At 32.6% G+C, this 12,001-nt stretch overlaps 1 protein-coding gene across 16 annotated transcripts in view; it reads left to right on the top strand.

The window, feature by feature from the left end:
• The window catches only part of LOC113392040 (serine/threonine-protein kinase MARK2-like), a 169,193-nt gene extending 158,105 nt beyond the window's left edge, over positions 1 to 11,088 (top strand). For 13 of the 16 annotated variants that reach the window (XM_064219328.1, XM_064219326.1, XM_064219325.1 and 10 more), the window contains 6 exons: positions 88 to 199; positions 7,561 to 7,632; positions 9,111 to 9,170; positions 10,029 to 10,134; positions 10,510 to 10,669; positions 10,939 to 11,088. In XM_064219328.1, coding sequence (XP_064075398.1) covers positions 88 to 199; positions 7,561 to 7,632; positions 9,111 to 9,170; positions 10,029 to 10,134; positions 10,510 to 10,669; positions 10,939 to 10,997 — 569 coding nt within the window. In that variant the 3' untranslated portion in view covers positions 10,998 to 11,088. Of the gene's footprint in view, positions 1 to 87; positions 200 to 2,666; positions 4,292 to 7,560; positions 7,633 to 9,110; positions 9,171 to 10,028; positions 10,135 to 10,509; positions 10,670 to 10,938 lie in introns of those variants that run through there. The other 3 variants (XM_064219322.1, XM_064219323.1, XM_064219327.1) reach the window with 3 other exon arrangements.
• Positions 11,089 to 12,001: the final 913 nt, after the last annotated feature.

Genomic DNA, 12,001 nt, shown 5'->3' with positions numbered 1-12,001 from the left:
CGCCTCTGTGGCCCTATGGCCTCCAGACGTTTAAATTCAGCCCTAGTCGGCAGAATGACCATTTAATTCTTTTGTGTCCCCGTGCAGGTCAAACGCGGTCGCGCGGCGGCAGTGCGGGCGGCGCGTACGGCGACAGCGGCTCCCCCCACCAGCCGCGGACGTCCTTCTTCTCCAAACTCTCCTCGCGCTTCTCCAAGCGGTCAGTACCACCACCGACCTCACCACCCCACCACCACACGATCACACCCCCCGTTACTTAAGGTCACACATGTCAAATACATTACATTGTATATTATATTCATCATGATTACACGTTCGCACGAGTATGTGCAAGAGCAGACACATGCACACGTTTGCACGTCTACTTTGGTAAATTATTGGTTTATGTTACACATAAATAAATACTTACTAACTACTAATACCGAGAAAATTCCTTCTCGACAAAAAATAACAATATTTTTGGCCCGTTAGAATGATTGTAACCAATCATATGGTTTATATTAAATACTTTTCTTAAACTTAATATAATTTAATTTTCATGAATTCGAAAAAAGGTATTTATGTTAACCTCTAGCTAATTACTTTGAAACATAATCTTGATTCTAACTATCGGGCCCGCACACTAACAACATTACATTGTATTAATAAAATAATTTTCAAAATATACTAACACAAATCACTTGACAGTAATATTTTAATTAGGTCACCTTTCAACTAAGTAATTGTTACGGAAAAGTTTGTTAAGTAACAAGTCGACGTCACTAGCGATGGTTCTGTTATACAGTAGCGAAATGCCGTCTCGTTCTTTCTTATACGCTATCGCGTAGTCTTGTCCTTGTCTCTTTGAAAGAATCTACGTATAACTGGTAGAAAGCGTCGACATGCATGAGTCATTAATTAAACTCATTTTGTATATGAAAAACAAGTACTATCCTTTCTAAGTTCACACTTGTGAAAGAGATGGCGATATTTTTAATGATGTCAAATGAGTTTTGTATCGAGATTGTGTACAACATCAACTCGAATGTGTATCGTACATATAAATTAATGAAAAATAAAAAATGTATATTTTTCCGTAATAATTACTTACATTGAACACTTTTCTTTACCTCTATCGTAACCATATGTTAGATAATAATTAATTTAAATAAATAATCTTCATAGTGTTGTATATTTTTGTTTATGTGACGTCATAATTTCTGTTTACACTTTCCTGTAACGCTATTATGCTTATAAGCTATTACATTGATCCACATCGAGCAGTTTGTGTTACCATTTGAAACAATTATAAAATTAACAGCGCAAATTAGCATATTTATTTAATAATTTTATTAAGTATGTATTTATATGAATAAGTGGTCTATTTAAAGTACATAACACAAAGATGGTAACATAAAATGCTATACATAAGAATATCAAGCCATAATATCATTCCACCCCACGCATCGATGTTAGCTGTGCACGCTTCAAGCACCCTTGTATATATCATTTTCATTTTACATGCATAGTATCCAATAATAACATAGACAATTCTAAACATTGGCGCCAAGATGGCTGCTGCAATATCTGACCGTTAGATTTTTTTTAATTGATTAAAAAAAGGGTTGTGGAAAAGACTCGTAATAATTCAAATCATATATAAATGAACAGCATTTGAGCTCATTATTTCCCAAATATGCACGTTTTTTATTAAAGCCCAAAGCCTGTTCACGTTTTTTTTTTTTTGTAAATAATGTTTCCATTAAAAAGTAACACAGTTGTCTGTCAATCTGTCACTTGATTGAATTAACCATTATGTGTCGCTCTGTGGATCATTACGATTGTGTGTTTTTTATATATATAATATATTTTTTTCATTTGACATTTTTTTACTTGGTGCTCAAATTGTCTCCCTCTAAAGATTCCGAGCTCCGATTTTTTTTATTTATTTTTTTATTATTTTTTTTTATTCTCGCGTCAACACAGGGGATGCACGATGCTAAAACCTCCTACCTCCCTTACATTATAGACAAACGCACATCGATTTTATTAACTTCTAAATTGTACCGACTGCGCGCTGCCATTGCATTTATAACCGATTGAAGTAGTCATAGATCAATGCATGATGTACTCCCCTAAATTTTTGAACGCTGACTTTTATTTTTTTTTACTTATTGCTACTTCGAAGTGTGAGCCGTATAAGCTATGCCACCACGCTTTGAATGTTGTTCTTAGATCTTACCGATAGTGATGAAGTTTCGATGTAAGTATTACCGGTTCATGCCTCGTCGACCTGAGGTGTACGGATTTTACATTTCTATGACACCTCGTGCATCCCCCGTGTTTTTTTTACGAAGGCTAATTTTTTGTTTTCTCTCTCTCTAACCGTACGCTTCTACTAACGTCAGTCGACGGTCGCGATCCGGTTTTTCTCCGCTTCTAGTCTATCCACAACCCTTTAACGTTTTAGTCGCAACGTGACGGGCGTTTTTTTTTTTATTACGGAGGGAGTGTATAGTATTGTGCATCTGTGTTTTGCGAGAATAAGGGTTGCCATTGTTTATTTGATATGGCAACCCCGAAGTGACAGCGTTAAATTAATTTAAACAAAAGTGAGCCGGAGCTAGAAGAGGGGGGCGATTCGGCTCGTGATTGGTCGTATCGCTCACCCGTTCCGTTCTACGCAGGTTGAATCAAAATCCATGAGGCTTCGCTGACGTCCGTGAAACGGAGAAGATTATTTTTTATTATATAATAAGCTAATCTATAGAGAAATATGTGCAAAATTGTTATGCTTAATTTATGAGTTCTGTATGAGGTTTTATATAATCCGTGGATTAATTTATTTCACTCAGCGTATTGCGTCGTCACATCTCCGACAGAGACACATCTTAGCCCAGTGTGTATGAAATATTTTTGAAAGCAATAATTTCTTTAAATCAAAATAAATAGCATAATTTCTTCGCAACAATAAATGTACATTTGGGAACATTTCCATAATCGCGTCAATGATGTAAACTGTATTTGTATACGCTGAGTAAATAGATTGATAATGATATTGTTTGCGAATGTGTTAACAGTTGTCTTTGTTCGCTACGTTAGGTATTGTAGGGTGTCTTTAACGACCTCGAGTTTGGCTTGTCGTATTAATGTTTGTTTTTATATCGCGGCGACATTTCCGATTTCATGTTGTCTTGTTCAAATAGAAATAACACATGCATAGGTAACAAGAGGATATATATTTCATAAACATCGGATTGAACTTACTACGTTTTAAATACGTTCAAATTTTTTTGCTCAAATTTTGAGACAAATCACAAAAGGTGATTTTTTCTAATAGTTAGGACAAGTTAATTTTTCCCCAGCAAGCAGGGAAAGCACTTGAAATTTCAATTTTCAATCTGTTTAATTTGTGTTGGTAATCAATCTCGTTCTCGGTGAAGGCGAACATCGTTAGGGAAACTGCGTGTTTCGGATGAAAATCTGCGAAATGTTCATATGAGAGACACCAACTCGCATTGGAATAAGCTTAAAATCTTCTAAAGTAGACGAGGGCTTAACCCAGCAATTAATATACAACGCGTTACTTTTTATTATTCTTTACATAAAAACAAGATATATTCACAATTATTTGGTCTTGTTCATTATTATTATTTTTTTAACGAGAAGGTAAATTGTATAAAAATACGTTTTCCCTTGATTATATATCACAGCGCTATTTGAATGGGCCAACATGTAATGGAGACCTAGTCCCGTCGCGTGTCGCATTTCATCGTAGCTTAAGTGAATACAGTTCTATTGTCGAACGAATTTTGTACATTCCAGGGTTTTCAAGGACATTGGGCCTTCGCGTCGATTGTGTTCTGTAAAAATTGTACAAGAAATAAAAAAAAAAGTATCTAAAAGTTTATATATAGAATACAATCTTACGGGGTCCTATTTAGCACAAATATTTTTTTTTTCCTTTTAAATATTCGTATTATCATTATGTTTCGGACTCAATCTATATAGACTATGACGACTGAGCAATTATTTTGTATATTTGTAATATTATATTATACAAATTAAGACATTACAATTCAATAATATATTACTATGTATGTGAGCCGTTTTAGGAGACGGAGATTCGAAATAATATACGTAGAGGCTATGAGATGGGTTATACAGATTATCAGTCATATAGAATAAGGGGGGAGGAATTACGAAGATATAGTACATGCGACATAGTCGAAGCGATTATTCAATATAATACGCCAATTGTTGATCACGCGATTAGTTTAATACATATGTAATTTGCTTAAGTTTTGGTCTTTTACAATAGAACAAAAATAAATTGACTATCGCCGTATGAAGACCGCGAAGGCCTATCGCCTACAAGCAAGTGTGCGATTATGGTGCTAGTTTTGCTGAACACAATCTCTAAGCTATATTTATTTGTCAGGATTGAAATATTTCCTGTCTTTTTTTAACTTCAAACATGAAAAACAGATAGATATATTTTTTTCTCCTGTCAATAATACTTTATGGATTGTATACAACAGAATCGACCAATCAATATGTTGTACAATGAAACTAAGATTATCGAAATTTTTGGTTTGATATAAGAAAGCTTAACTAGATCAATTTGAATATCGAATTTTCAAGAATTTCGTTGTACAAAAAAAATTAAAGAGTTCAAAATTTAAAGTAAACAAAGCCAACAAAATTTAATTAACAGTATAATTCGAAAATATAAATAGATTTTAAAGAAACGGCTCATGTATAAGTATTTAGTGTATAAAAGAGTGAATGACATAACAGTGAATATTTTTAATCGTTAGTATATGACTGTGGCCCATCCCTAACGTTGGTACAAATACTCAATAGATATTACCGTGTAGGAATGCGTTAAGCAGCTATAGAATATGACGTTAAAATAAATCTGTCCAAAATATTTTAGAAACGACATTTCTTTTTTTTTTTTTGCCTTGGCACTTTGTTTTGTTTCATTTGCGTTTCGTTCGAAATACGGTTCTTCCCCTTGAAACACGGTTCTTCACTATCAGTTCATTCGCTATAAGGAAATTTAGGAGACAATTCTTTGATGGGGCTAACGTTTGCTAGTAAAATTATATTGATGAGTTGAAAAAAGTTTCTATGTAGGTAAAAAAAAATTATAACATTTGATTTGTAAAAAAAAAAAATATTAAATTTTAAATATTAAAAAGGACCTACAGTTTGATTACCTACAAAGAACTATCATTACGATAATATCGTATCAATCTGTACACACAGGTGTTCTACTTATATTAGGATAGCATGAAACAAAAATTTCATCAGTTTTATAGTGAAATTGAACTCACAAATTTCTATAAATCATTTTGAATCAGAATTAAAAAAAATATATATATATTAATGTATAAATATATTTGTAATCGTTGATAAGATTTTTTCATATTTTCTAACTACTCGTAAATCAATGTTAGTTCGTATGTACATATTATGTACGTTTGTAGTATGAGAGAGTGTATTAGACGTTCATAAGTCTATTATTTTGTGTATTAAAAACTATATAACTATCCAATAGTTGGTATAAATATAATATAATATTTTTGTGAAAAATCCTTTGGAAATTATCTAGTAACATTTGGCGCGTAATTTTTATGTTATAAATTAAATGTCACAAAGAAATACAAATTCATCATAGTTATTACTAATAAATCATGATTATTAAGTAAATAATAATTATTCATAATTTCCCAAAAATATATATTTTTTTTAATTTATTAGGCAATATCGATATAGAAACCTGTAATCGTTTTTATATATTTACATTTATTTTATAACATAAATATTTAATGTAATAATTATTTTATATTATTTTCATTTATTTTATTATATCATGTTAGCAGTATTCATATTAAATGTAAATTTTTATGACTGTGAAACATAATGTTATGTTTAGGTGCTCCCTCCCTTTAAGTTTTTTTTTTGTATTATTTGTTGATAAAATGATTGACATTTTCGGTGTGATAATTATATATTTTTTTATTTGTAACTTTTAAAGTTTTTATATATAACATTGCTTTATTCCATTATCTCCGAAATAACGTTTTTATTTTCTGCTTAAAACTTTAAAGTAAAAAACTTTCCTTGATGAAAGAAATATTTGTATTTTTTTTTATTAAAAAAACATTCAATAAGGCCAAGGTTCAGGAGCGTAGGGCTCTTTGTCATCGTGTTATTTACATATTTTTACTTGCAAAGTTTTAGACTAAGCGGCGTATTCTCGACACACAATTCTCTAAAATTTATCTCGTGTTGTAATTTAATAATTAAAATAATAACTGTGCATTATCTTTTTATTAGCATTTTTTTTTATTAATTTAAGTAAATATTAATCGTACTGTAGGAGAGATGCAATACATTCTATTTCTAACCTAGACGCTAAGTTTGTGATTTTATATATAATATGTGGACTTGTGATGATTTCTTTTTTTTTTTCATTTATTCAGTGTACGTACAGATAGCATCCGTAAAAATGTTTTTTTTTTTTAATGATCAGTTTTGATTGTTTATGTATTTTATATTTAATGAATAACTTTGTCCCCTTATCGATAACAAATCCATTGACATGTTGTATTTTTTTTTTGCGATTTGACTTTTAGAGATAGATTGTAGTCACGATTTAAAAAAAAAAACTTTATTATTTTCTATTTGCTACTATCTTAGTGACACTCTATACTGTCATTTATATGTTGTTTTTTTTTCTTTCATTCGAATTGTGACGTCAATCTGTCTCTATGACGTTATTTATAGGTATTTTTTACGGTATTACAGGAGTGAAATAAAAATTTATGTAATTTAAATGTAATATAATGATGAATGGTTAGTATTGTATGTGTTGCGCTTATCCTAATAATCAGATTTTCAATAAATAATGTGTTTTATTTTAACGGGAACCCTTCATTGTGATATTTTCTACTTTTATACACGTGTGTTATAGCTATACCATAGACATAACGAACTGATCGATTGCATCACAAAAGAAGCTCTACGATGAGACAAAGCGTCTGTGTAACTTATATCTGTCTCTTTCCTGTGAGTTCTAACGACAAATTACGCGATCACTTTGTCTCTCTCACACTTTTCCGTCCGCCTCGTTCGTCGATTATGCAAACAAACGTATTAATAATATACCAATCGGTCGTGTTATATGTGCACTTTTATTGTAATCACGTTGCGACAAAAAACGTTACGGTTTTTTTTTTCATTTAATTTTTTTTAACTACTTATCACAATTATATACATTTGTAAAAAAAAATACATTTTTATTTATAACATGTAGTTTTTCAAAATCCATAATTGTGACCAATATAAAATTCATTATTTCGATTAATTTTAGACACAATGTAAACATGATTTTAACGATTATTTTTAGATGAGTCAAATTACTATATTTTAAAATATTATAATCATAATTCTTATAGCAGCACTTCATCTACAGAATGAGTTTTGATCTATAAAGGTTTTATTTATTTTTAATTAAAAAAAAAAAAAAGTTTATTCATGTATACTTACATGGTGAGTGTTATTCTTTAGACTGTCAGTGTTGGGCGAGACAGCCGGACGGCAGAAACCGCGAATTTTTTCCTCTCTGGACATACAGCGGAGGTACGCGGCTAACGATGTTTGACAGTTTGATTTTTTAATATTCGAAACGTTTTCGCGCGTTTGTGGTGACGCATGTCAATTTAAAATCCCTAACTATGACAAATAATAATTCCTACTGAATGTAACTGAATATTTTCATACACTATTTTTTTTTAAATAATATAATTTTCAGTTTTTTTTTAAACAAAGTTTTAATCCTTGGTTTTGTATTGTTCATAGTAATATTGATTTTGTATAATCTCGTTATTAAATAGAAAATTTTTATGTCATAAAAGCCACAAAAGTGCGACATAACGTATTCGACCAACTTTATAAATCACATAATTTTGTGTGTTGTTAATTTTAACGTGTAATCCAACCGATTTTTTTGATTTCCATCAAACGGCTTACAATATTGTCAAGCAATAGCATAAAAGTGTTCGTTTTATTGTAAATATTAATTTATATATAATAAATGTAGAGAGCATAAAAAACAGAAAATAATTGAATATAAATTTTAAATCGCCTTAATTTTATAACCATCCAAGTCATGTAAAAAAAAGGTAAATTATAACTAAAGTTGCAAAAAATTTTAACGTTTTGCTAATATACAAAAATAATAACAATAAAAAAAATTCAAAGAAATAAAATAATGATTATTATTATTATTAATCTTTCATAACAAAAATCGGCTGGATTATTATCGTAAATAACAAAATTTAACCGTTGTGATATTTTCGAGTGTTTTTATTGAATTAAAACTCATTAACATGTTTGACTAATATTGTTGATTTATTAAAATATATTTATAGGATAATAATACACAATGAAAAAAAAAACAAAATTGCATGCGTTTAGTGCATATCTCATTAAAACATTCATCACATAGCCTTAAAACTTCAAATAAATTGAAAATGCGTCTAAGTATTTAAATTATTTTCCAATTAAAAAAAATATACATAGTGATTTTTATTGTAGTTTTATGTCAGGTAGTAATAAACTAGGCTGTATAATTCATTCAATGCAATATTTTTTAACGACGTTCTTTTTTTATATATTTTGTTGTTAGTCTGTATCCGGAAATTGTAAGCATGTTATAAGCATGGTTCACAAGAAGGGTAAGTTATAGGACGTACGGCATGAGTGTAGCTGTCTTTTTTTTTTTAATTTTCATCGTCGCCTTGCTTCTTGTGCTTTGATTTTTGAAAATTTGCACTTTTAAATAATGTAAACATATATTTATATTGAGCTGATTTTTTTTATGCTGTAATCTTTGTTTGATCTTAAATTGGTGTTTATTTAAAGATGTTTTCTCACCCTTACTTATATATTTTACTTCAAACAATTTCAACTATATAAATGGCCTCTCAATATATTTTTCCTTGAAAATAACTTGCGTCAAATTCGTTCCTGGTATTTTTTATTCAGCTTGATGTAAATATTGTGTTAGTGCATCGCGTCCTGCCCTAGTGTTAGTGTTTATGTTTTTCTGTTTTTAGGCCTATCGACGGTACCACCCCGAAGCATGCCGTAGGCGCTAGTCCGCAAGCCCTCCTTGGGTAATTATCCATTGGTTCATTTTATATTTTTAAATTTATCTTTTTTTTTTAATCTGTCAAAATTTATCTGGAAATTTAGTGATCTTTGACTGTTCTTCTTGATCTATTGAGTGTCATATAAACTATTTTAAATAGTCTATTTTTCATGTTATCTTCTATGTTTAGGAAATCGTTTTTTAATCTTTATATTGTTGTTATCTGTAAACAGTTTACTTTTTAACTGTTGGCAACATTCGGGCTTTGAACATACACCCGTATTTTGCTTTATACCATGATATAACATAACATTTCACATCCCATTTACATATAACATTTTATGCTGCAATATTAACATGTCCTTTTAAATGCTTAGTGTTACAATATTTTAATAATAACTATATAATTTTAAGTTTGGACTGTTCTTTAGGTTTCTTTTTATCTTTAAAACACATAAACACACATTGATATAAGCAAATTAAATGATTTAACATTACTATGAAAACCTAATCATTTTTGAAATACAATTTTTTTGTTTATATAAATATACATTTAAAGAACGCAAATAAAGATAATTCTTTTAAAAAAAAAAAAGAATTTATTCGCTGGGTTATATTCCGTGGTACATATATTTCAATGTAAACAGTTCACTCAACTGACTTCGTAGTATAAATTGTTAGGTTAGGGAAATAAACTGATAGACTGTTTGACAGACTGTGGTAAACACTTTTAGCCTAATCTTTAAATCCAGATGGAAGGGATAATTTTAAAATATTAAAGAAGTAGGGCTGAGTATGGAGAAGTTAAAATCACATATTTTTCTCCCTTGTCAAAATTTTATCAGCCAGTTGTAGACGTTCTGAACGAACCCCTGATATTTAGACAGGGGACCGAGGAACAAGTCAAGCCTCGGGTGCTGCGCTTCACATGGAGCATGAAGACTACGTCTTCAAGAGATCCCAACGAGATAATGGCTGAAATTCGAAAGGTTAGTAAGAATCGAGTTGACCTAATTAAAAGAAGAGTTGATTTTACAAGTTTTCTACAAGTCAACTCTTTATAACTCATGGAGAAAATACATTTTTAAAAAAAATTATTTTATTGTTTTTGATTAAGAATATTTTTATGTGATTTCCAGCTCATTTATATTTAAGTAACATTTCATTTTTAAATTATATAATTTTAAGTACTCGTATATGTGGCAATTTTAAGATACACAGTTAACGATACAAAATTAAAGTGAGTACAGTACGTTTGAATCATTTGGAGGGAATTTAAAATTCCAAGTTATAAATGAAACGATATCCCTAGTAGCCATTGTAAAGTTGAAGTCTCAAGAATTCGATGTTATTAAATATTCTAGGTGCTAGATGCAAATAACTGCGACTACGAGCAACGAGAGAGGTTCCTACTACTTTGTGTGCACGGAGACCCGAATGCGGACTCGCTGGTTCAATGGGAGATCGAGGTCTGCAAGCTGCCTCGACTCTCTCTTAACGGCGTTAGGTTCAAGAGGATATCCGGTGAGTCATACAACATTTTTAATTATGCAAAGATTATATTTTGTTTTTATTTTTATTTAGTATAAAATATTATAATGACACCGACCAAATGCTTAGTATATGAATAGAGAGTGGCCATTAGTAATAAGATTTTTGGTAAATTTTCTATATTAAAGGGAAATTACTGTTGTAAAATGAACTCGGTGGGTGATTAACCCTTAATTAGTTATTTTCTCCTAATGAAATTTCACATAATTGTTTTAACACTTGACTATGTCGTCATATCGCAGGCACGAGCATCGGCTTTAAGAACATTGCTTCGAAGATCGCCAACGAACTCAAGCTGTGACTGCCCGGGAGCGTCCCGCGCAGGCGTCGCCGCCGCCGCGCGCCCTCACCGCCCTCCGCCACGCCCTCCCCCGCCCCCTCCGACGACGAGCTCACCCCACCCCCGCCTCCGCCGCCGCCCCCGCGCTCCGACAGCCTGCGCCTGTCCGCCGAGGACATGGTGCTCGTCGCCAACGCGGGCCTCCGGACGCCGTCAGGTGCGTTGGCTCACTACCTCACGGCGTACACCCCGGAGTCGCTGGCCCGCAGCGACTACCTGCGCCCGCCGCTGTCGCCCGCGCGCGTGCAGCCGCGCTCGTCGCTGTCGCTGCGCGCGGACAGCGCCGACGTCGACATGAAGCATCGCATCCCGCACACGTCCAGCGTGTACGCGCTGCGCAGGCAGGGCCGCGTGCGCTCGCCCGTGTCGCCGCCGTGCGACTGCCTGCCCGTCGACCCGATACCTCCGCCGGAGCTGTTCGATTTTTGAAACTTAAATGCCGATGTCGTCACGTCTCGCGAGATTAAACTCTTCGACGGGGACGGTCGGCTTCTTCCGCGCGGCCGGACCTCGACCCGTTCCATTTTCAAACCTTCCACCGGTGGTCACGTTTCCGCGCCTCGAGCTTAGGAGCCGTTCGATGTTCGAATCCATTAGCGGCGCTATATTGATCGGTTTCCATCAACCGTCGCGGCGAGACATATTGAGTTCGATTCGAATTTTTAGTTTAATTACGGCCGCAGATTGAAGTGCGTTCATTTCTCTCGCGAACGGAGTTCACGGAGAATTATCCGCAACGTTCGGAATTAATTCGATTTGTGTATTCTCAAATCGATGTTTTCTCGTTTCTATTTCGAATGTATCTTAACGAAACCGACTATGAATTTAGTTTTCGTTGTGTTTCGTGAGACACTTCACTTTTATTATGTTAATATTCGAATAGATTTTTTTTCTATTACAAAAGACTTAAGGTTAATAATTATTAAGATATTGTTGTAATATAAAAAAAATGTTTTATCTAGCTA

The sequence above is a fragment of the Vanessa tameamea genome, chromosome 27 (genome assembly GCF_037043105.1).
Source record: "Vanessa tameamea isolate UH-Manoa-2023 chromosome 27, ilVanTame1 primary haplotype, whole genome shotgun sequence".
NCBI classification, from domain to species: domain Eukaryota; kingdom Metazoa; phylum Arthropoda; class Insecta; order Lepidoptera; family Nymphalidae; genus Vanessa; species Vanessa tameamea.
The sequence above is the reverse complement of the archived record's forward strand: the minus strand, read 5'-3'. Positions and strand labels throughout refer to the sequence as shown.